This window comes from Engystomops pustulosus, chromosome 1, assembly GCF_040894005.1.
Source record: "Engystomops pustulosus chromosome 1, aEngPut4.maternal, whole genome shotgun sequence".
Taxonomy (NCBI): Eukaryota; Metazoa; Chordata; class Amphibia; order Anura; family Leptodactylidae; genus Engystomops; species Engystomops pustulosus.
Window position 1 is genome coordinate 20478013 of NC_092411.1, and position 24484 is coordinate 20502496.

General features: G+C 46.8%; 2 protein-coding genes and 1 long non-coding RNA gene across 8 annotated transcripts in view; 1 reads left to right on the plus strand and 2 right to left on the minus strand.

The window, feature by feature from the left end:
* Positions 1-481: 481 nt before the first annotated feature.
* NADK2 (NAD kinase 2, mitochondrial) lies at positions 482-14585 on the minus strand. 3 transcript variants are annotated; one of them, XM_072135066.1, is made up of 12 exons: positions 14231-14585; positions 10579-10667; positions 8832-8920; positions 7936-8017; positions 7582-7665; positions 6946-7082; positions 6205-6286; positions 3789-3932; positions 2343-2398; positions 1452-1505; positions 1118-1241; positions 482-1015 (listed from the first exon to the last, which is right to left on the minus strand). In XM_072135066.1, exons 1-12 carry the CDS (start codon positions 14444-14446, stop codon positions 877-879), a joined length of 1296 nt encoding a protein of 431 aa, XP_071991167.1. In that variant the 5' UTR covers positions 14447-14585; the 3' UTR covers positions 482-876. The 3 variants fall into 3 exon arrangements, with proteins under 3 accessions (XP_071991167.1, XP_071991176.1, XP_071991185.1); XM_072135075.1 differs by having other exon boundaries at positions 3789-3884; positions 14231-14583; XM_072135084.1 differs by lacking the exon at positions 14231-14585 and having other exon boundaries at positions 7936-8021; positions 10579-10672.
* Positions 14474-23740, plus strand: LOC140117895 (uncharacterized). 2 transcript variants are annotated; one of them, XR_011853098.1, is made up of 5 exons: positions 14474-14680; positions 15904-16007; positions 16158-16281; positions 22453-22566; positions 23440-23740. It is a non-coding gene; the product is annotated as an uncharacterized lncRNA (long non-coding RNA). The 2 variants fall into 2 exon arrangements; XR_011853099.1 differs by lacking the exon at positions 15904-16007.
* The window catches only part of RANBP3L (RAN binding protein 3 like), a 34520-nt gene continuing 28414 nt past the window's right edge, over positions 18379-24484 (minus strand). The window contains exons 13-15 of one of the 3 annotated variants that reach the window (XM_072135036.1): positions 21706-21848; positions 21319-21517; positions 18379-20047 (exon numbers count right to left, since the gene is read on the minus strand). In XM_072135036.1, the coding sequence (XP_071991137.1) occupies positions 20004-20047; positions 21319-21517; positions 21706-21848 (386 nt within the window). In that variant the 3' untranslated portion in view covers positions 18379-20003. Of the gene's footprint in view, positions 20048-20369; positions 20417-21318; positions 21518-21705; positions 21849-23378; positions 23488-24484 lie in introns of those variants that run through there. The other 2 variants (XM_072135045.1, XM_072135054.1) reach the window with 2 other exon arrangements.

Below are 24484 nucleotides of genomic sequence, written 5' to 3' on the forward strand. Positions count from 1 at the left end.
GCGCCATACATCCCTATGGATGTATCCTCCTCTCCCGCTGCCATGTGACCGCCGTGCTACGGTATAGGAGGTCAACCGCAGTGTGCATGTAGCCTTAGGCTGTATTCACACACGTATGGGGGACGTATATACGTCCCCCATAGCAGGCGATTGGCGCACAGTGCCCTACGGGAACGGTACGGTGCAGCACAAGTGCTGTTCTGAAACACACACACACACACAGTGAAAAGATAGGACATGTCCTATCTTTCCCTGTAATACGGGGCCGTCCCCCATGTTCCTCTATGGAGAGGGGCAGGGGTGAGCAGCGCTCCCCTCCTCCTCTCCCCGGCACCGCCATGCTACAGTATGGCAGGCACACGTCAATGTGAACGCAGCCTAAGAAGGATCTGCGCTAAGCTTATTAGGGGCCAGGAAATGAACCCTTTATATAACAATGACAACTACATACGAGCAAAGAAAAGACGCACGGACAATCCACTTTCAAGTAGGGTTATATATATATATATATTTAGTTCAAAAAGCAGAAAATGGCCGGGGCAAAAACATTTGTTTCAGCCAAGAATGTACACAGTTGCTAGAAAACAAAAATGTCATTTAAAGAAAAGCTAAAAATTGCTTGGTGCGTAACAAACAAGCGGTAATAATAATAGATCCCGGAGTTTTATTGTTTTTGATAATTTATACAAATGTACAGCAGTCAGTGACTGAGATACAGCAGTCGTGTAGGATTGGCAGCAGATCTCCCTGTAACAGACTCCACGTCTCCTGTGGTTGTACTGATCCCACAGTCCGCCTTGCACATTATCTGGGTGTCCTGAGGTTAGGGTGGATGGATGGGATAAAGGTCCTAAAGAATGAGGACCCCTCCGCTGATCACTCATCCAGGAGTACGGTGCACAGAGCGTCCCCGCCGTCCATAGATATGGTCACAATCGCTCCGTCGTTGAATTCAAAAGATGTCCCGCCGTCCACCACCATACAAGCGTCCCAGCAGCGAGAGCGCACGGACACCCTGCAGAGCAAGAGGGGGCGGGTTATATACTCTATGGCGGCACTACATGTATTGGGGGGGGGGGGGGGGGGGGGGGGGATGCCAGGCAGTCACATGACTTACTTAGAGGTAAAACCTCGCTGACGGCTGCTGGAAAACACTCTATTGGCGATGGGCTCCCGGACACTGAAGAACATCCTCTGCTCCTCCGGGTTGAAGATTAGAGATTCGTTGTAGTCATTTGTCACTGCAAAATAGGAAATTATTAGTTACGATTGTCACCAATTGTCAAATTAATGAATTTTTGTCTGCTCAGCTCCTCTTATTCTATAACATGCTACCTGCAGATAGGACACTATGTACAATCTGCTCAGCACCTCCTGCTCTATAACATGCTGCCTGCAAATAGGACACTGTGTACAATCTATAAATACACACCGTTCAGTACAACTCTCACCTCTCTCTATTAGGCCTTCGTTTTGGGTCACGTTTGCAATTTTGTGACGTTTCACTGGTAAAAAAAAAAGAAAAAGAAGTAGATCTCATTCACATATAGACTAGGATCTAGGAAACAATGGCTGCATTTCAATGAGAATCAGTCCTGTCTTCAGGTATTAATTAGTTGCATTCTATATTGGGATGAATAATGTCTTATTGAATGGAGCTCACCCCCTCCACCATCATGACATCTACTACACAATCGCTGCCTGGTCAGATGTCAGGGTATGGAATGGCTATTGGTCAATTTCACCCTAACGGGTTGTCCAGTCATAGCAAGTTAGGACCTATCCTGTAGATGGGTTCTAACTTGCTGATCCGCGGGGGACTCAGGTGCGGGTCCTGTTACTATCACGAGAACAGGGGGATCCCTCCATTACACCTGAGAGGATTGGAGCAGCAAGTTGCGCATGTTCATTTCTGTGGAGGTGACAGAGACAGACTAGTGCTGCTCCACCATAGAGCTGAACAGCGTCATCACAGGTGCAACCGGGGTCCCATCACTGAGACCCCCATGAACATGGCTGTGGATAGGCCCTAACTTGCTATGACTGGAGCAGCCCCTTTAGCGGCCAGACTAGTCATTCTGCCCCATCTGAGCAGTCATTAGCTTCCTTTGTAATGATGAGGATATTCTGCAGAGGCCACTCATGGTTGAAGTCACCATTCCATCTAATGATTGGCTGTGGAGACATGTAGTAGAGGGTAAAGCATGTCATTCCCCCTGGCACAACTACTTGAAAAAAGTGACTCCACACTTACCATATTCCTATGGACAAGTGTAACACGTACCATCTCGGGCTATAAGATAACGACTTATAAGCACCCTCCGGACACAACGCCGACTCACCAATGTTCAGGATCTCCTCCACCGTCTGCGGAGCCATCTTGTTTATGTTGTAAGACCTAGAGAATAGAGTGGAGCAGTCACTAGGGTGCTGGGTGCTCACATAGCAGCTCCTGTAGGGTGTTCTCTTTGATGTAGTGTTTGCATCTGAGCCACATTGATGTCTTCAGAGATGTGAAGGTGGAGCCCCTGTAGTAAGGATTCACTCCGTGGGGGAGATTTATTATACGCCCAGCGCTCATGATAAATCAGATACATCAAGACGATTAGACCTTCTGATGTTTCCGGAGGGTCTCTGGGCCGGCAACCAAGACTACACCCGCTGCTAGCTGCTGTCATTTTGCACCTCTAACTATGAACTTTTGCATGGTCTATGAAGTGCGCAGGCCCTTTACTTGAAGGGTAATTACTTGAAAGTAATTGTGATTATTTCCGAGCTTCTACACCAGATTTCTGCCATACAAGCCCTGATACAAGGGTTTCGGGCCGTTTTGTTACAGCCGTGACTTGAATTCGCAGTAAAATAGTTGTGGGTCTGTAGCAATGTGCTAAGTGGCACAAATACGTGTTGTACGGCAAGACCACGAGAAAACCTTTACCGAGATTTCATGTATAGCTGCAGAATATCAAAACTGATAGCAAATGTTATATTTATTCATAGATTAGGGGATAAATGTATGAACTTGAAAGGGACTTGGACAGCGAATCCCCCTGACCACTACAAGCATAACTTCTGGGTTTCCAAATGAATGTAGAAGTCAATGGAGAGTTCTGGATTATATTAAAGGAAACCTACCATTTGATTTGATGCATTATGAAGCAAACATACCTTGAGACTGCTGTAGCTACACTGATGCAGGATCATATCTTAGTTAATTCCTGAGCTGAGTGGTTTTGCTGAAAAACAATTAGAAAATTCAGGACCTTGGGAAAGCTGGGTCAGGCTGGCTGCCTACACACGGAGCTGTTCATTACACATGGGGCTTAGTCAAGACATGACTAACCAACCTGAGCTGGATCACTCATTACACAGCAGCTGGGGGATGGTGCAGCAATTGATTATTCTGCCTTCAGACACAACACAGTGATTACATCACCCTGTGAACAGTGCATAACTAATGTGCTAGGAGAAGTGCTGAGCCAGCCATAGAAGCGAGACAGCTTCATTATCATATTTGTATAATTGTTTTATCAGCAAAACCACTCAGCTCAGGGATTAACCAATATATGATCCTGCATCAGTGTAGCTACAGCAGTCTCGGTGTATGTTTGCTTCATAATGTATCAAATCAGATGGTAGGTTTCTTTAAACCAAAATTCCCTAATAAGGTCTAGGACAATAGGTTTTAGAGCTTTGATGACCTCGAAATCCTACAATTCTCCCAAGACGCTGTAGTGACCCAGCTTTGTTCACACGCGAGTGAACCCAATTATAGAGGCAGAAGTTACCAGGCCTTAGATCCTGTCCCTGTGCAAACATTCAGTCCTGAGCTCTTCTGCTTCTCCCATGGCCCATCATCCACTGAGATCTCGTAATAGGACGCCCTATGAAGCGAGAAGGTAAAACGTGGTTTGCAGAATTTATAGTTCATCCTAAACAAGACAGAACATAAGTGTGTATCAGGGGCGCTAACCTCACAGCATGGGGGGGTCACACGGATATAACAAGTCAATGCAGGAGGCGGCCGAGCGATAGAAAGCACATGGAAAAATATTTGCTTAAGACGGCAACAGTGCGACATGATCCTGGAGATAATGGGGGTAATAGGGTAACGCAACACTCCAGATCCTTGTATACTCTAGTTCTAGCCCAGAAGGGGGTTATTTTTTGATGACACCCTTTAAAAAGATATTCCTGTAGATTAAAGGGGTTTTCCCGCGAACTAAAGTTAGACCCTATCCACAGGGGGTCTCAGTGATGAGATCGCGAAAATGAGGGGTCCGTCTGTCAGACTAATGGAGCAGACAGCAGTGCATGACCATTCTGATCCATTTATCTCTATGGAGCCGACAAATTGCTGAGCGCTGCGCTCACTGATTTCCATCAGCTCCATAAAGATTAATGGAGCATGCACGTCCGCATGCTCTATTAATCTGAAGGAGTGACGATGGGTCCGATGGACACCTTGTTCTCGTGATCCGTGGGGGTCTCAGCACTGACACCTCCACTGATCAGCAAGTTAGGTCCTATCCATGGGATAGGACCTAACTTTAGTTCGTAGGGAAACCTCTTTAAGATCAAACACCAATAATAGTGAAGTGGAGAATGAGGGTGATTGTGGCCTTTAATCTGCATAATAGCTGAAGCAGGTAAAGCATGGCGGAAAACAGAGGTTAGTGACAGAGCCACAGCATCATATTAGGGTGCAGAGCACAGTCAATATTGCACAGTATATACAGCTAAATGTCAGAAAACACTCGACTATAACCACCATCAGAGCCCGCTTACTACTGCTCCATGTATCTACAATGAAGAAGGAAGCAACTTTAAAACAATCTTTCTGTGCCTACAACTCATGGGCATGACTTATCTGTCTCCATGGTTACAGACTACAAAACAAGCCCCCCTGTGTAGTCAGAACCTGTAAAGGACGCCAACTTTTGTGTTAATTTTTCGTTCCCTGTGTAACAAATTGTGTTTTTTAGTGATGGAGTTATTATATGCATTGGGGACGCAGGGAAAAAAAAAATCCAAATGTCGTGAAAAAACGTATTTGCACTATTTTCTTGTGGGTTCAGTTTTTACACCTTTCACTTTACTAATAACACCTCTTTAATCTTTGATTTGGTACGATCACGGGGACACTAAATTAATATAGGTTTTATTGCTTTTTAATACATTTTTTTAAAAAAATGAAAACCTTGTCCCGTTTTTCTGTGATCGGTGCAAGTGGTGGGTGTCTGCTGCAATGTGCAGCAAACTCCAGGACTCTATGAAGCAAAGCTCACTCCTTGAGGAGCTCCTCTTCATATTTTTCTAATGGCAGAGCTTAAAGGGGTTATCCGGGTTTAATTTTTTTTTTTATGGCCGGGCTGGGGAGGGCTAGTTAAACATAATAAACATGGACTTACCTCCTCCGGCGCCGCCGATGTCCCGCGCCGCGGTCCCTTCTATCCGTGCCCCTGTAAACAAACAGGGGCACGGAAGCCGCACACAGGGAGCTTCCGGTCCGCGATGTGGACGGCTCCTCCCATGCGTCCCTATCTCTCAGCGTTGTAAGCGCTGGGAGATGGTGCGCATGGGAGCATCCGGCCGGCCGGAAGCTCCCTGTGCGCCGCTGTAATGAAACCGGCGCACGGAGAAGACGGGCCGCGGCGCGGGACATCGGCAGCACCGGAGGAGGTAAGTACATGTTTATTATGTTTAAATAGCCCTCCCCAGCCCGGCCATAAAAAAAATTTTAAACCCGGATAACCCCTTTAATCTGTGCCATATTTATAACCTATTAACCATATCTTGGCGGCAGATAAAGGGATGGATGACTGCAGAATCAGAATACAAAAGATTGTAGTCTGTTACCATGGAGATACATCGGCCTACACAGCTATTTCCTTGGTCATATTAACTTTTAAAAAGGGTTTTCTATACAGATCAGATACTTTTCACAGCTAAAAAGTCTGTTATAGACAATCCTCCGGACTGAGACATTGTAACAAAATCTGCAGTAGATAGATGAATGCTTCTGATCCTACAGCAATGCTTCATCTTGAGGGCCTATTGATGGTTAGGTCATCCATAGTGATTCCTGGAAAACCCCTTTCCTGGACAACTGCAAAAACCTCTGCAACAATCTGCTCTGTGTGAACATTGCTGCATGATCCATCTTATTGTCCCCAATGGAGATCATGGAGTAAGTGATCATACCTGGAGGACAGGGACTCCCCGATGAATACTTCATTTAATGCTCTTATCGGTAACAGATGGGGCCCCGAAATAGTGGCAGAAGCTGAAAAACACAAAGCAGAAGATCAATGCTGACAGTGCATTACATCACGGCTTACAGCTCCGGGATGCTATGGCTGGAGACACTGTAAGAGGCAAATCTGTAGTGTAGGGTTCAGTCTCTGGACCCCCAAACAATGAGACTGTAGTGTTGTGTAGTGAGGCGCCCCAGGCATCCACTAGGCAAGGAAATGCATCTCCAATCTTATGCATGAGGCTGCGCTGCATCTCCCCGAGTCTCAGGACCAGGGGTCAGTAGCACTTATCATACAGGTATAATAGAGACCTATTAAAGACTTGTGCACAAATAACATACCAAACAAACTTAAAATGTTAATAAACAGGTTGGCAATGTATACATATTCAGGCTCAAGAGACCATGTACCTCCAATAAGGGATAACACTTTTTTAAGGCATCTCAAAATGTCGGATGACACAGAGCCCCTTACAATCTGGAGTTGGACGAGTGCTGCCGTCTCCTCGCTGTAACTACTGTACAGTGGCAGTGCTTGGTATTGCAGCTCAGTCCTATTCCCTTGTCTGGGCCACTTTAGAACATGGCTAAAATGTGCTTTTTTCAATATTGTAAAAATACAAAACATGGCATGTGACCTTTCTAGGGTCTACGCAGTGTTACACATAGTGGGGTCTTCTTCACCTTACTTTGCTCTTGATGACCTCCGGCACTATGGGCCTTGCTGTGCTGCTCCAGGCTTAGCTGCTGCTCGTGTAGGTCTACAGGCGTCAGGTTTATCCCAGTCCCTTCCAGGAACAGTCTGATCCGCTGTCTCCACTGCCACCTGGTGATACAGGAGGAATAACAATTCTGAGATCTCCTTCTTAATACCAGACTAGGTAACACACTGCAACTAGTCCTGCTCTCAGCTGATGCTTTGTTACAACTGTATCCAGACAATGCTCTGCAAGCTAAACAGCCTGGACTCCCGACTGATTCATTGTAGAAAACCAGCAGAGAGATCTGTGCAGCTGCTGCTGATGTGTTTAGCTCACAGAGCATTGTCTAGACTGGATACAATTCAGAGGCTGTATTCAGTCTAGACAATGCTCTGTGAGCTAAACACACCAGCAGCAGCTGCAGTTTTGTTACAATGCATCAGTCTAAAGTCCACCTTACTAAACAGCGATTGCTGGAATCCTTCTCCTTTATACGTCAGGTCTGTTGGTCAGCAAGTCAAATGCACCTAAATCATTTAAACTGATCCTGATCCAGACCTCACTGCACGGTGTAAAAGAGAAACATCCTGGAGATCTCCACTAGGACCGCAACAAGAATCGTACCTGAACTCACCGCGATAAAGCTTGTGCAGAGCCTCTGGGAAGGAATGGGTGTAGCGCACCGGTAAGCAGAGGTGGCCTTCTGACCTGTGGAGGGGGAGGAAACGTAAAAAGTGAGTGTAATGGAAAGAAAAAGCCCAAAACTGATCATTGTAATAGAAGACACAACGTGTGGCTCTATTGGAGGCCGCTGTGGGGGCATTCTGCCTCATTAATGGGGTTTTCCAGGTTTTATAATGTTGGCCCATCCCATCTATAATCTTAGGGAAAATAGATGGGGGTCTTACACCTGGGACCCCTCTGCTCAGTACAGGGACCAGTCACATCACCAGACGCTGCGGGAAGACGTCAGGTTACCTTTCCGGATCAGTGTTCACTCCGATCACAGGCTTGGACTTGTCGAGAACTTTGCTGGCAGCGAGGAGCATCGTCCCGTCCCCTGTCAGGATTGAAAAAGAGGAAAATAAATTTCTATAAAATGGAATAAGGAATTTTCAGTGCATTCACCATTTCCTCTAAATGAAGACGTCTCCGGGCCCCGCCCCTCTAGTCTCTATGCCCCTATTCTCTCTACAACCCCACCTCTTCGTGCCCCCTTATATTAATTAGGAGATTGGGTGGGAGTACAAGGATGGCTTCTGGGAGCTGTACCTATGTTCTCACAGAACCTTCATCAAGCTTTTACACTCTTCCCCGTGGAACTGCAGCCAAAGAACAACCCTTAAAGAGGTTTTTCAGGTCCCATTCTCCCTCCTGTGACCACTAGTCTGAAAAACCCCTTTAATGTTTAAAGGGATGGACACACCTGATCATGGGATTTACAAAGGCTTACAGCCCAACTTCATCTACTTTAATGGAGCTATACAGCAACACCACACACACAGCCTGTGCCCAGGTGAAGCGCAAAGTAAAGCAACCATGTCTTTCAGTCCAGGACCTCCCCTTTAATGCACTTACAGGACCATGGGCCTTTAAAAAACTAAAAATGGCAGCCAGGGAATATATTCTACTCCAGGATTTGACTTTGTCCAGATTACAGCTCTCCTACATGATGTGAAATTCTGTGATACGTTACATATTGTGCAGATCAGAACAAGTTCAGGGACATCGCCAGTCATGTGACTCGTTTTGCAATACAAACCGTCCACAGATCCGAGGGGGGGGGGGGGTTTGATGAGATTTGGATCAAATTCAGAAAAAGAGAAAGAACACTAAACACTGACAAAGCTAGAAAGTGCAATACCGATCTGTACCTCCTGCAGAGATGATGGCGTCGGCCCACCGCACCGTCTCCTCATCGTAGTCTCTCCTCTTCACCACCCGCACATCAATCCCTTCATTCCTGAAGGAGAAGCAGAAAACAAGCGGCGCTGCAGTCAGTCACATAACCCCAGGCTGTTATATCAGGGGGTCCAGGAGGGGCAGGAGAGATGTGTTATCACACCTTTATGTATGATGTTAGGACTGTGGACCATATAGATATATATTCCAGTATTGTAGCTCCAAATGCAGCAGGGACATGTCCTCACACTGCTGTGCTCTGTGCTCTCTGCTGCCAGTGTTAGGTATTGTCTCTGGTGAGATGTGTAATCAGATCTCTGTGTATGTTGTTAGTAACAGCAGCACCGTGAAGTATGGATTTATATTCCAGCATTGTAGCTTCTCCAATTGTACTAGAGGTGTGTCCTAACACTGCTGTGCTCTGTGGCCTCTGCAGCCAGCATGAGGTACTGTGCCTGGAGAGATGTGTAATCAGACCTCTGTGTATGTTGTTAGTAGCAGCAGCGCCGTGAAGTATGGATTTATATTCCAGCTTCTCTAAGTGCACTACGGGGGTATCCTAACACTGCTGTGCTCTGTGGCCTCTGCAGCCAGCGTTAGGTAGTGTGCCTGGAGAGATGTGTAATCATACATTTGTGTCTGTTGTTGGTAGAAACAGCAGCAATACTGTGATGGATTTATATTCCAGGAATGAAGATTCTCCAAGTGCACTGAGTTTGGGGGGTGTCCTCACACTGCTGTGCTCTGTGCTCTCCATTCAGGTGCTCCACAGCCCCGCCCCCCTCTGCAATGAGTACAATCAGTGGCAGGTTTCTGTTTGAATACTACACAGTCTTTACCCAGGTGAGTGAATGAGGCTGTGGATTAGCTTTATGCAGAGTTCTGAGGTCCCAGTTCTGCCTTAACCCATCTTTACCGATAAAAAAAATACAAAAAAACCAGGTCGTTATCCTGTTCAGATTGATCAGCTGACACCCATAAACTCTGGCTCTTTGCTATTGATATATTACAAAGATGAATATGTGCGCTGTCAATGTTTGTATATTTATGCTGTGGATCTTGGGATTATAAGTACATTACATATATGTGATGTAGGATTATACTTGATACTTGTTTTGCATATTTGTGGGTGGCCTTATGTTAATCTGAGTACCTGGATTCTGGCGACTGGGATGAACATCTTGTTGCACCCCCTGCCTATATGCGAGTTACCACTAATTTGTCGGCTGACCGGATGCTGTTTCCACACATAAATTTGCGGACATCACAGTTCTGCTGCTACTAACAACATACAGAAAGACATCATCACAAGGATCTCCAGGCACAGTACCTGACCACTAGCAGCCGGCCGGTATAGTATACAGAGGACACAAGTCTCTTCTCATGGTGCATTGTAGGAGACGGGTGTCTGCAGAGGTTAAACACTACATCTCCCACAATGCAAGGCGGCAATCGCGCTCCCTACTGACATCTATAGGGCTGAACCCTGCTGGGAGGGGAGGCTACAGGACAATGTGATGTTCAATGATAGTGATTATGACCAGATATATAATACAACATCTCCCATGATGCACAGCGGCAGAGCAATGCACCAGACAGACATGAGCTCCCTGCCGAATACTGTGAAAGGGAAGCTAGAAGTTATCAGGATCTGCAGAGATCACCTTCCCCGGCAGCTATTCCTATAGGATAATGGATGTACACGGACACAGGACTGACCTCAGACTCTCCACCACGTGCTCCACGTTCTCCGAGTGGATGTTGTGTCGCTGTAATAGTCCATTGTAGCTGGAGCCTTTCAGTGCGAGCTGCAAAATAACAGAGAGTAGCGTCACCGGACCACCTGCAACCGCAGCATCACCGGACCACCTGCAACCGCAGCATCACCGGACCACCTGCAACCGCAGCATCACCGGACCACCTGCAACCGCAGCATCACCGGACCACCCGCAGCATCACCGGACCACCCGCAGCATCACCGGACCACCCGCAACCGCAGCATCACCGGACCACCCGCAACCGCAGCATCACCGGACCACCCGCAACATCACCGGACCAACCGCAACCGCAGCATCACCGGACCACCCGCAACCGCAGCATCACCGGACCGCCCGCAGCATCACTCATAGAGGAGTATGGGAATGATAAGAAGGGAAGATTTTCATATTCTGTAGTGTCCCTTTAAATGACTGATGTGTTGGTTATCCGGCCGGGATAAGCCGTGACTGACGGGGCTAAACATGGATGAATCGCACATAAGCCACGACTGTGCCGGCAATGTGCCTTTCAGGAGAGATTACCTGATGCACCACGCAGAGCGGCCACTGACACGAGGGGGCGCCTCCTGGAGGAGCTGAGGTCAAAGAGGCCAGGAGGAAGAATAGGGGAGGGGCGGCGGTGGCCGGCGTGGGGCACAGTAGGGCAGGGGAGGCACAGTTGGGGAGGGGCGGCGTGAGGGGAAAGTAGGGGAGGGGCGGCGGGGGGCACAGTAGGGGAGGGGCGGCGGGGGGGGGCACAGTAGGGGAGGGGCGGCGGGGGGGGCACAGTAGGGGAGGGGCGGCGGTGGCCGGCGCGGGGCACAGTAGGGCAGGGGAGGCACAGTTGGGGAGGGGCGGCGTGAGGGGAAAGTAGGGGAGGGGCGGCGGGGGGGCACAGTAGGGGAGGGGCGGCGGGGGGGGCACAGTAGGGGAGGGGCGGCGGGGGCCCGGCGTGGGGCACAGTAGGGGAGGGGCGGCGGGGGCCCGGCGTGGGGCACAGTAGGGGAGGGGCGGCGGGGGCCCGGCGTGGGGCACAGTAGGGGAGGGGCGGCGGGGGCCCGGCGTGGGGCACAGTAGGGGAGGGCCATCAGGGAGCACAGGACACGGCATGAGAGAACACTATAGCGCAGAGTATATGGATGGGCCTGTGTTGGTCAGGAGCTGAGACTATGCAGCAGTCCATCCCATATAGATAACACTATACACAATAGATGCTCTATCATCCTCTCCATCTCCTGGAGGGGTCGGAGCGGCTCCTCACATCTCCGGTCTCCTCCCGCTATCTGGACACAACCAGAACATTCAGTTCCCAGTACTTGGCTTCCTCCCCTCTCTCCTGGCACCGCTCCTGGCATCCCTACAGCAACATCTCTGACCAACACCGGGAATCTCCCACCAGAAGCCGGCCCATCCCCCTGTGGGAACATGCCTTTAAAAACTTGGCTTGCTGTCAGTGAATAAAAACCCCCAAGGAGACATATATCATCCAGGACCATACGTTGAGCACCAGACCCTAGGATGGTAGAAGGGGGTGCGTTGTTGCATATAGTACTGACACAGCAGGAGGGATTGTAAAGAAAACTGGAAATTCTTACAACAACATCCACAAGTCCTACATCACTGCCCTTGAACATAGGATGGAAACAGAGCATGTACCTGCTAAGGGTCTCTGCATCGATTGTGCTCCGAAATCTGGCTGATAATGCGGAGGAGTCTTGCTGATCAGGGTTAGGCTGTGTTCACATTACGTGTTTTTGTACATGCTCAGCGTGTAGATCAGGAAAGCTCCACACATTGACTATATGTAACACAAGTATATGACGCATCCGCTGAAAAGGGCAAGCTACGTCCTTCCATCTTGCTGAACGACGTATACGCTCAGCAGAGGCAATAGAGGCCTATGGGGAATGGATGCAGCGCATCACATCCCGGAGCCTGAGCGCATGCGTCGCTGAGCAGGAGGGAGGACACTGCTGATGTCACTGTCCACTTTATGTTTCCATTTTTCACTTTCCAGCTTCAAAAATCCAGAATGTTATGTTTCCATGTAGAGACCTGTGTGAGGGCTTGTTTTCTGCAGGACACTGAGCACTTTCTAGTGACAGCATTTAATATTCCATGCCGTGCACTGGGAAAGCTGGAAAAAATGGCAAATGAGGTAAAATTGACCCCCCTTTATTTACACCATTTTCTTGTGGCCTTTGTTTTTACTGTGCGCTACAAACGACACCTCTACTTTATTCCTAGGGTTGGTGCGATCCGGGAGATACCAAATTTATATAGGTTTTATTTTGTTTAAAAGATCAGAACCTTTTCTACAAAAAAAAAAAAAAAAAAAAGTTCTTCGTTTCGCCAATCTTCTGACGCCAGTAACTTTTTCAAACTTCGGAGCTGAGTAAGTTGTTTGTTTTTTTAGTGCTGCTATTATGTACGACCTTTTGATCACTTCTCATTCAATTTTGTGTGTTGCGAAATGCCAAAAAGTGACGTTTCGGACATTTGGGTGCAATTTTGGTGAATGGTTAATGGTGAATGAATTACCATTTTTAGATTTTGATAGACCAGGACTATTGGGAAGCAGTAATACCTGGCATGTTTAGGATTTTATTTATTTTTACCATGAACTTTTGTACCTTGAACTTTTCGATTTTTGTAATTTTTATGTTTTGGGCCCCCTAGGGTACTTGAACCCTAGGGGGTCTGATCACACATGTCATATACTTCGATACTATAGTATTGCAGTACATGGCAGTTTTTCTAGTGATCACTGCCATTTACCCATCTGTCTGAACAGCTTGGAGTCTGCTGCAGTCTCTGTGTTAAATCGTGAGGGTCTAACTCCACTGTCCACAAGCACAGGGGGTCCTGATCTCATTATTTGATGGAGCGGCAGGTCAAGCCAGTGTCCTGCTGCTCAATTCAATACTATTGGGTTGCTGGAAGCACAGCACACGGGTATCTCCAGCACTCACATTGACCGTCTATGAGAGCAACAGAGATAACCCAGCGCTGTGCTCTGCAACGTCAACCACACCAACAGCATTGAATGGATTTTTGTTACAGAAATATCCAAAATTTTTTCGGGTGATCAAATCTGATCACATTCACATTTCGATTTTGAAACACAATCCAGACGGAAGGTGTGAACGCAGCCTGATCGGAAGCGCTTACGTCTAAAGTGCTACGGGATCGGGAGTAGCTCCTCCCACTGCGTTCCAATTGCATTTCTAAACGGATCTTGGAAACCTTAAGGATCCTGCGACCTCTAATATCCGTAAGTGGATTTGTTGTTCGCGGCTTTGGATGCGTCTGAACCGGATCACGATATTAGGGTCACCATTATAATACACCTTATGACCCACCCCCCCATGACGGATCCCAATAACTTCCCAACTCACGTCCCATTGGTGACATATTTCCAAAGAAAAGTCACATGACCTACATTAGACGCTGAGAAAGCGGCGGGCGAAAAGGCACGTGCGTTGCCGGTTGTCACGATAACAATTACGATAACTTTTTTAATTAAAAATTACATTTTTAAGTTAGGAAGATGATAAAGTGATAAGTCCCCCCTCTCTCTATGGCGCCCCCTAGTGGCGTCTCCCGGTACTCACCAGCTCCCGGAGCTCGTCCTCGTTCACACCAGTGTAGCGGTACCGCTGCTGCTCGAACTCATAGCGGGTGGTCTTGGTCACCACGGCCACTCTCTCGGGTCTGAAGCCGCTGGGCCGCGTGGACACCCGCCTCGGGCGCAGGCAGGAGGAAGAGGGGGGCGCCCGGCGGGTGAGGAGGAGGCAGCGCCCGCACAGCAGCGCCCGGCACGAGCTCATGGCTCACCGCGGTCACACGGGCGGGTGACAGGAGGACGGGCGAGGGGTGACCCGGGGAGGGCGCTAGTGAGGAGATTATCCCTTCCTGCTGCTGGTGAGTGCTGGGGGCGGGGCATCTCCTCACCCTCTCCCTCCCTGTCCTCTGCACTAATCACCGCTAAAAATGTCTCCGCGCCGCCGCCATTTTCTTGTAGACCTTCAACGGCTTCTATGGAAAGCGAAAGTAGTCACCAGGTCGGTTGTTATGGTGATTGAGACACCTGTAAAATGACTTCTGTGGCTATAAATATACATTAACAGCTCTAAGACAGAGTCTTCTACACATCCATCTCCAGAGCTGCTGAAAGAGGGGCACAAGCTGAGGGGCACCCAAAATATTAAACTAAGGCCCCTTTCACACCTTGCGTTACATGTCAGGTCAGAGTGCAACGCGTAAAAAAACTGCTGTTTTAGCCTGCAGTTTTCATCTGTTTTTGATTTGATTCAGTTTTGCGTTTTTCACACGTGACTTGCAAAAGTAGAGGATGAGGAGAGCCTCACACATTAAAAACACACACGTGAGCGTGAAAAAAACACTGACAAAACCCATTGGATAAAACTTGTGTGTAAAACGCTAGTGTGAAAGGGGCCTAAAAGGACTCAGATCAGACCGCACAACAATAAACTAGCAGCCCCCTCAGGGAGGGATGTAATCGTAATGTCCTTTCTAGAATTCTCTCTTTTATATAAAATCTCAACCGTTTACCTCCTCCAAAGTCATGTGACAATGAGCAGAGAAGAGACAGATTTTACCTAAGAAGAGCCAAGGGGGAGAGTCACTTCAGACATTGGGGCACATTTACTTACCTGTTTGATAGAGTTCACCCAAAGTGCATTGCCCGCCGAGAATGCACTCTGCACTCTGCAATATTCACTAAGATCGTGACCCCCTAGCTTACTTGAACCCAGGGGGTCTTTTAGTTCATATCATATTGTCTCTCGGCTCACACTGGTACCAAAATTGTATCCACATGGCGAATGTGTGCGACTTTAAAGGGAGGATTTATGGGTTGTTGGAGAGAGATTGACTGCAGAGGTAGAGAGAGATTTACTGCAGAGGGGGAGACAACTTTACTGCAGAGGTGAATCGAGCTCGACTGTTGAGGTGGAGACAGTTTTACTGCAGAGGTAAAGAGAGCTTTACTGCCAATGTGAAGAGAGCTTGACTGCAGAGGTGAAGAGAGCTTTACTGCAGAGAAGGAGAGGGCTTGACTGTAATGGGGGACACAGCTTTACTGCATAGGTGGAGAGAGGTTTACTGCAGAAGTGGGGAGAGCTTGACTGCTGGATAAAAGGGGGGATAGAATTCGTTTTTTTACAATATGCAGCAGTGCTGAGCATTGACTTGAGAATTGATTGTAATCTGCTGAAAAGCTGGAGGCAGGGCAGTAGACACATTTTTACATTCTGTTTTACAGGAAGAGGTTTCCTTTTTGAGACTTGTCACCCCTCTCCCCTATTGACAAAACCCATCAAGAGCTTTTCCTCCCAATGACCCCCATACACATAGATTCTGGCCATGGTGAGTGTACTGATGCCCTTAATTGGGAGACGGAAAGAAAATATATATAGTCACCCACGTTGTCCATTGTGATGTACATTACACTATAAGAAGAAAAAATGTCCTTGTTTCCCTTATCAACCATCTGTGACACTTCCTTCATATTTCCAGGCGGTGATTTAGGGAGAGATTAGGGAGTCTCGCCTGACACAATGTCGCTGGGAGCAGAGGCCGTGATACATTTTTTCCAGCAGAGTAAGAATATTCCACTTGAGTATTTTTAGCCGAGGAGGAGGTAGGAATTTGTAGTTATGAAGAGAAATATGTTGCACACATAGGAGGCCGAGTATCACTGTACCCCTCTGCCTCACTGATATCTTCACACCTTGTGCCTAAGGGGCTGTAATGTAGGGAGTAAATAGTTTTAAGTGTAAAACATTTATAGGGGATGAGCTTTTTTGGCTTAAATCTGGATGTCCCTATTCTCTCCATACCCTATTCCAGTGATGGCAAATCTTTTAGACACCGAGTGCCCAAACTACAACCAAAACCCACATATTTTTCGGAAAATTGCCAATGTGACAGTTTAATCAGTAACTTATTACTCCCTGCTCTGTCACAGGTTTAAATTGTATAGGCACCTAAGGACACAAATACGGTAGAAAGAAGGAGAAGAAGCTTGGATTATCATAGTAGCTTCCTTCTAAGGTCCTGGGCTGCCTGGGACTGCAAGAGGCCTTGAGTCCTGTCTGGCGAACCCTGCCCTGGGGTAATGGCAAGGGTGCCCATATAGAGGGCTCCGAGTGCCACCACTGCCCTATTCTCTTCATATGTCCCTTCACTCTACGCCTGTATGTTCATTCCCCCCACACTTATAGGACTCCGACTAGTCTCTATATCACATTGTTGCCCCCTATTTCTTTCTGTATCCTCCCTCTCCCTAAGGGAAGATCAGCTGCCAGGAGCTGGATGGATGAGCTGCCAACTCCGTTTTTAGCCCCTACACACCATCAGTCTTCCCATATCTCTTAAAGAAAATCTACCATCAAAATCCATCATGATAAACCAGGGACATTACTCCTAGACCCAGGCACTGTGACTGTGGTAATCTTCTTATATTTGTTATCCACGGCCTCCTTCCTTCTAAAATCAACTTTTAAAATGATGCTAATGAGCCCCATGCTCTGTCTTCACAGGCACTTTTCCTTCCCACTGTGTGTGGTTACAGCAGGCAGAAGGAGGGGGAGACAGTGTAATAGCCTGTGAAGCTACAGACTGATAGGGCTCTGATAACGTCCCCTATGTGCTACGCAGTGGAGCAAGGTTATGCTTGACTAATAATGTCTATGGCCAGACATGTTGGCTACCAGCTTGTATGATTTATTACCTGCATAATCTTCTGTTGGTTAGAGGCTTCTGCAGCATTTTTCTTCTTATCAATAATTTGCTGCATGTCTCAGAGCAGTTGTTTCCCAAGACCTTGGTGAGCCAGGCAGGAGGAGCTCTTATAAAGAGTCCTTCAGGTATAATTGGAAGCTTGACAAATCAGTCATGAGGGGGCCAGATGAGGTCTATGTCTTGCAGACCCTTATTTCCAACATCTTGGCGAACCAGCCAATGGTTCCAATGGGACCTTAAAGTATTACCAGAAGTTTGGCAAGCCACTCATGAGAGTCTCAGATGAGGCCTACGTCCAGTAGATCCCTGATTTACAACATTTTGGTGAGCCAGCAAGGAGGAGATCTTGTAAACTGTCCTTCAAATATAACTTGAAGCTTGGCAAACTAGACATGGGGGTCTCGGATGTGGCCTACATACAGTAGACCCCCATCTACAACACCTTGGTGAGCCAGCCTGGAGGAGATCTTCTAAACGTTCCTTCAAATATTACTTGAAGTTTGGCAAACTAGTCATGAGTGCTCATGATAAGGACGAGGTCCTGTAGACCTTGATATCCAACACCTTGATGAGCCAGCCAGGAGGAGATCTTGTAATGGTCCTCCAAGCATAACCTAAATGCTTGGGAAGCCAGTCAGGAGGAGCTCTGATGTGGCCTAAGCCCACGATTTACAACATCTTGGCTATCAGTGTTGGACTGGCCCACCAGATTACAAGAAGATCCAATGGTAGGACCATACACTCATTCAATACTGGACCCTACCAAAAGAGGACAACCTAGTTGGGAGACTATTTGGGTCTATTTATAAGGGGTCGATGGAGGTTGATACCTCAAAATTGGGTTGGGCGATTCAAAAGTCCAACACTGATTTGTCCAGGAGAAACTATTTGCAGAGGAACCTGGACGAGCCATGCAGGACTTGCACAAAGTCCCTACATATTAACATAAGAAAACCAGAAGATTTCATAAATATAATGAAATTTTATTGCATTTCCTGTTGGAATAAAGTTAACTCCACCCCCCCAAGAATGGAACAAAAATGTGGAAAAAACAGGATTTTAAGAACTAGAGTCCAATGTATCCCAGTAATTATTACTGATCATTCCAGATTACTGGTGGGGGGGGGGGGGGGGTCATCTACATCCATGGCATGATGACAAGTACAAGATGCAAACAGAATATCTGTCACAATGGCGTCAGGCGCGACCCTGTTAAATTATCAATCTTATATATTACACTAAGAAATGACCTTCAATAAAATAGAAATATATAACTTTATGTATAGGACAATTTTAAATACACATAAGATTAGGATATACACATTATATATATATATATATATATATATATATAGTTTACAGTTAGCCAAAAAAATTAGCCCTAAAAACTTTTAAAGTGAAGCTCCACCTTCAAATCACATCAAATTTGGGGGTTTTGTTACTAGAAATTCTCTAATACTAGAGATGGTATCAATCTCTGATGATAAGCTGAATCGGCTGTGAAAAAACAGCAGCAAGTCTGCAGCGCCCCCGCAGGAGAAATAAAGTATTACACGGTTCTCTCGTCAATTTAATAGATGTCCTTTTAACTTGTGGTTGACATGCTGGGACCTTCAGACAGAGACACCCTCATAGCACGCTAATTGACGGAGGTAATAAACTTGCTAGAGGTCCCTTATTAGGGGAAGGGAAGTGAAGAGGGTCACATAATTTGCCATAAGGAGGATCCAGGGATGCATGTACTCAGATACAGCTAAAGTACTTACGGCCATGGCTACCATGATTTATTGATAGACTTACACTTAAGCTGATGGGGGGGGGGGGGACGGAAGCAAAATTTAAAGGGATTGTCCAGAATATTATAAAATGTTGCCCGAACACAGACACTTTTCCATTGTCATTGTGGTTCCATGAAAAGATATCTGGATGAACTACAACACCAATCACAACCTCTGGAGAGCGGTAGCAGTCATAGTAAACCTCTTTATAGGATAGGGAATGACTAGAATGGTAGAGATTAGGGAGTGGTAGCGGTCTTGAGGAAGTTATTAGTATTAGAGAATTGCTAGTAACATGGCTCTTAGGTAGAGTTCCCCTTTAACTGCTCTCAGCCGTAGCAGCCGAGCAATACACAACGTCAAATGTATCGTCCTATCTTATAATCAAACGTATAGCGACGCTTATAAAAAAGTAAACTCCATCCATCAATATGATGCACAGTTCTTGCTCAATCTGCGGATATTCTTGTAGAATTCACACTCATATGTACCATGAAGCGTGGGCGCATGGTCGCACTAGCGCCACCTGTTGGCAAGGTAAAAACGGATCTGGGGTGGACACCCGCTGACAATAGGAATGCTGAACAAATAGTAAGGTGCATTCAGAGTCGTAGTCCTTGAGGTATTTGTGTTGTCCCAATAACTTAGCAGTCTTGTCTCCGGTGTGGTAGATTATGATGCATGACCCTGGATGATGAAGTTGTCCCTGGTCTTAGTCCATAACTTGGATCCACGCAGCTTTGTAGAATGATGTATTTCCCGGACACGTACACAGTTGCTTTATGTGTCATAAAAGCACGGAGATGCGCGGCGGAGAAACGTGCGGAATGAAGGCTGACTGTCAGGAGTAGAGGACGGGCTGCTGACGGATCCACTGGTGATGGTCTGAAAGGGTTAATGGGTAAATTGTTAGAGAGGGAGAGTGAATCATATAGAGAGGGTGTTTAGGGCAGCACGAGCATGGTGTATAGAGTGGATGCTATATAAAGTTTATTGATGCAATAGGACTAAAATAGACAATATGTAATATAGGAGCGCAGTGTGGAGTGTGTATTTCATAGATGATCATGTCATAGACAATATGTCAAATAGGTGCATGGTGTGGAGAGCATATAACAAAGAGGGGATCATATAAATTAAACTGTAGCCAGCGCATCAAGCAGAGTGTATCACACAGTCACTATAGGAAATAATGTCAATACTGTATCTCGTAGAAAGTTTACTATACCAATGGTCCGGTCCACTGGTGATGGTCTGAAAGGGTTAGGGGGTAAATTGTTAGAGGGTGTATCTTGGAAAGAGCGGTATTAGGCACAGTGTGCATGATGTAGAGAGTGTATGATGTATAATAGACAATGGGGGCCATTTACTAAGGGCCCGATTCGCGTTTTTCCGATGTGTTACTCGAATGTTTCCGATTTGCGCCGATTTTGGCGCACGCGATCGGATTGTGGCGCATCGGCGCTGGCATGCACGCGACGGAAATCGGGGGCGTGGCCGAACGAAAACCCGACCAATTCGGAAAAACCGCCACATTAAAAAAAAAAAAGGTGTCGCGGGACTCGCGCTTACCTTCACCAGGAATAGGCCGGTGGACTTCAGAGCATTCTGGCGGGCCTCGGGGAACTTCAGCACAGCAGCGCCACCTGGTGGACGGCGGAGGAACTGCCTTAGTGAATCCTGGCCGGACCCGAATCCACCGAAGAGAATGCGCAACTGGATCGCGAAGGGACCGGGTAAGTAAATCTGCCCCAATATGTCAAATAGGTGCATAGTGTGGAGTGTCTATTACATAGAGGATCTTATCAGTAGGACTGTCATAGGCTATCATACACAATATATCAAATAGGTGCATAGTGTGGATAGTCTATTACATAGGGAGGGCACCATATAGAGAGAACTGTAGGGAGTGTAACATACAGTACTTACGGTTTAGTGTAGGAAGTTTACAATGCAAATGGTCACAGAGGGTAACAAAGTGTAACATATAAGATATCATGAGTCTATGGCGTAGAAAGTATCATCTAGACCAGCGTTCCTCAGTGTTAGGAAGCCAATTCCTAAAATGACCCCTCATCTCAGCATTAGTGTAAGCACCCCTATTAGACATGTTATGTACCCCCTTTTCTTGCATCTACCATGCTCTGAACACTTACCCGAGATCTTGCTGGGATACAGCATTGTCTCATCATCCTCCTCATCCTCACTGTCGCTGGTCAGTAGCTGTGTACTGGGGTCTTCCTCGGCTTGGGGTTTGGGGCAGGGCTGCTCTTGCTTCTGGACCCTTTGGCTTTTTAGCGCAATCAGACGGTGGTGAATGGCTGCATGTAGACGTCCCGCATCCTTTACGCCCGCCTGAAGGAGACAGCGTGGGGTTAGCAATATCTATAGCATTATGTGCGTTCTAAGGACCTAATGGTGGCCCGTTCGGTAGTGATGGGTGATGCCTTCTAAGGATAGATAGAATACGGCCACCACTCCTATACTAGTAGATCCATGACCCAGGTCCCCAGCCATGACTTATAGATGTCCGCGGGTCCTACCTGCACAAGGAATATCTTGACGCCGTCGTCCACCAGGTCGGTGGCGGTGATGCGCACACACTTGCGATTCGCCCTCTCTATTTTCATTCCATCAAAGATTTTACTGTTCAGGATCAGTTTCAGATTCCCGTGGTTTCTCATCACTAAACCAAAAACAGCACAAAAGACAAAACGCTTAGGGTTTACATAGAAGTTCAAAAATAGTTTAGAACAATTGTGTAATATGTAAAAAGGATACCAGAAGCCACATTCATGATACAGTCAAGTCCTACACATAAGATCGCTTGCCTCCATGATGCAGTGTGTGCAATACTACGACTAGGGGATAGAAGTGACCTGCACCCCACTAAAACACAAGGTCCTCATAGAGGAGGGCATGTTCTCTAGTTGAACTGTCCTGTCTGCAATACAACTCAGCTGGTCCAACTGTCCTGTCTGCAATACAACTCAGCTGGTCCAGCAAACAACATACATTTTCAATTGAGTTTCCTGTGTGTGGTAACAGGGGTTTATTGTCCCTTGTCCTAGGGCAGGAGGTGATATAAAATAGAGTAAAAATATAGTGGCCTAAAGGGGTACGTATAACGGGTAGGCATGTATAGCGTTCCTGTCCCTCAGAAATCAAGGGAATGGAAGCAAAGCCACTCCGAAAATTCATTATACTCATTAAAGTTCAAAACAAAAAAAAAACTTTTTGTATATAAATGTTTTTTTTTCTGCTAATTCATTCCCTCCTGATTCATGTAGGTTGGAGCAGGGAGACACAGGAATGTGCAAACAGAAGATAAGAAACCTACAGGAGGAAGAATGGCAAGATCATGGCCCAAGGACATGAAGCCAGGGGGCGACTGAGCAAAGAAGGTAAAGTCTAGATGAAAAAATGTAATAATAGAAATTGAAACCAGAGAATGGCACCAGTATATAGGCACCATACTATATGGCACTATACAAAGCAGTGTCATAGGTCAGTCCCGGCCGCTACAAGGACAATGGGTCAGCCCGGCAGTGAGGGGTGGGCCTGTCCACAAAATGTTGACTGACTCCAGTAACAACAAACAGAATTTTTACTGCTACTCGGATTTTGAAGACATGAAGAATGTATATTCCCCTTATATGTATAAAGTATGATATAGTCCATCCCAGGGAACTAGGAGCTAAACTAGTTTAGAGTAATGAGACATATGAGACAATGTCATATAACCCCATCAGAAGGATCTCCTTCGTTCCTTACATGCTAAGCCGTATGTACGTGTGGTGTATGTGTACCTCACCCTCATCATTGAACAATCCCGATCCCTCTGGGGTCCTGTGATGTCATGTAGGGCAGGGGCGTAACTACAGTGGTAGTAGCCATAGCAGCTGCTATGGGGCCCACTGTGTCAGGGGCCCCATCATCTGACCTGACAAACTAAAAAGTGGAGGATGTGCACCACTATATACATATTATGCTGCACATTTTACATATATGTGATGTATATATGCTGTATGAGTATGTATACGATGTATGGTGTGTAACTCACACAAGTAAGTATATTTTTGAAGTGGGAAGGGGGGCCCCATTCAGAAGCCTGCTATGGGGCTCTGCCTCTCCTAGTTACGCCGCTGATGTAGGGGGTATTCAGACTGCACTTTATGATTTTCCCCATGTGTTCAAAATAAAAAATGCCTTTTACCTCTCCCTTCGGGGCCGTCAACTTTTTGCTGCTACCTAGCAGGTGTTTTCTGCTGTCACAGAGCCCAAACTTCCCCACCAGGAGTCGAAATGTCTGGTACAGCAGGTCACTGGGAGGAAAAAGCCGACACAGCATTTAAAGAAGCATAAAGAGCATCATGGAGGCTTTGGGGTGCGCCGAATATAAAGATATCATACCGGGAAGAGATCTGAATGGGAAGGGCAGGGATGGAAGACGAATGGCTCCATGAACGGGTCAACATTGGTAGTTGTGCGCCTACTCTTGAATGAACCTTGTGTTCATTGAGTTTTTGTTGTTATTGCTATGATAACCAGGTCCTAATAAAAGTTGCGCATGCACCACCCCAAAGCCATAACATTAAAACCATGAGTGGTGGGATACGTTGGGAGAAAGAGAAAGGTTGGTTCTTGGTGATTTGTCGGAAGGAGGAATAACTGGGTCACAGTAACTCCATAAGGGCAGGTCTTGTAGGATTTCCCCTTTATGTTAGTACCTGTGAAATGGTAAAAGGACCACAGAGAAACCAGTAACCAGTGGATCATGGCTGCCCAAGGCTCATCGATGCACATGGGTAGCGAGTACCGATCCCTATCCATTTCTTTAGGGCCTACAATGGGCATGCAAGCATCGAATCCTTAAGCAAAGGAAGAAGGCAGTGAAGTCACGCGTGTGTGTGTCACCTACATGAGTATGAGATGGCACCGTGGTGTATTATGGGTAGTAAAGATGCCAAGTGGTGGCAGTGGTGCCCCCTAACGGGACTGTCCAGGACCATGTCAAAGTTCACTGTTGTAAGTGCATCTTAAATTCCTGGAGAAGTTGTAGGATATGCTTAAAGATTCCTCAAGATGCCTTTAAAGCCCTTGAGGGTGAAAGCCCAAATAAGGTATTAACCAGGTGGTTATAAGGTTATGGCTGGTTGGGCGCAACTAAAAATCACTGTTTTGGACTCTATAAAGAGTTGTACAGCCCCGATACGTACAGATCAGACAGTTATGGTGACACTACAGCTTTCATGGAGGCTACACCTACAGAATACACCGATGCTTACATTGGGGCACATTTACTAAGGGTCTGGACAGCAC

Excerpts from the sequence above, each read along its gene's own strand:
- NADK2 (XM_072135066.1), bottom strand. The coding sequence starts at position 14,446 with ATGAGCTCGTGCCGGGCGCTGCTGTGCGGGCGCTGCCTCCTCCTCACC. Across the intron at positions 10,668-14,230 it reads AGGACGAGCTCCGGGAGCTG|CTCGCACTGAAAGGCTCCAG; the intron begins GTGAGTACCGGG and ends GTTATTTTGCAG. Across the intron at positions 1,506-2,342 it reads GGAGGAGATCCTGAACATTG|TGAAACGTCACAAAATTGCA; the intron begins GTGAGTCGGCGT and ends TTTTTTTACCAG.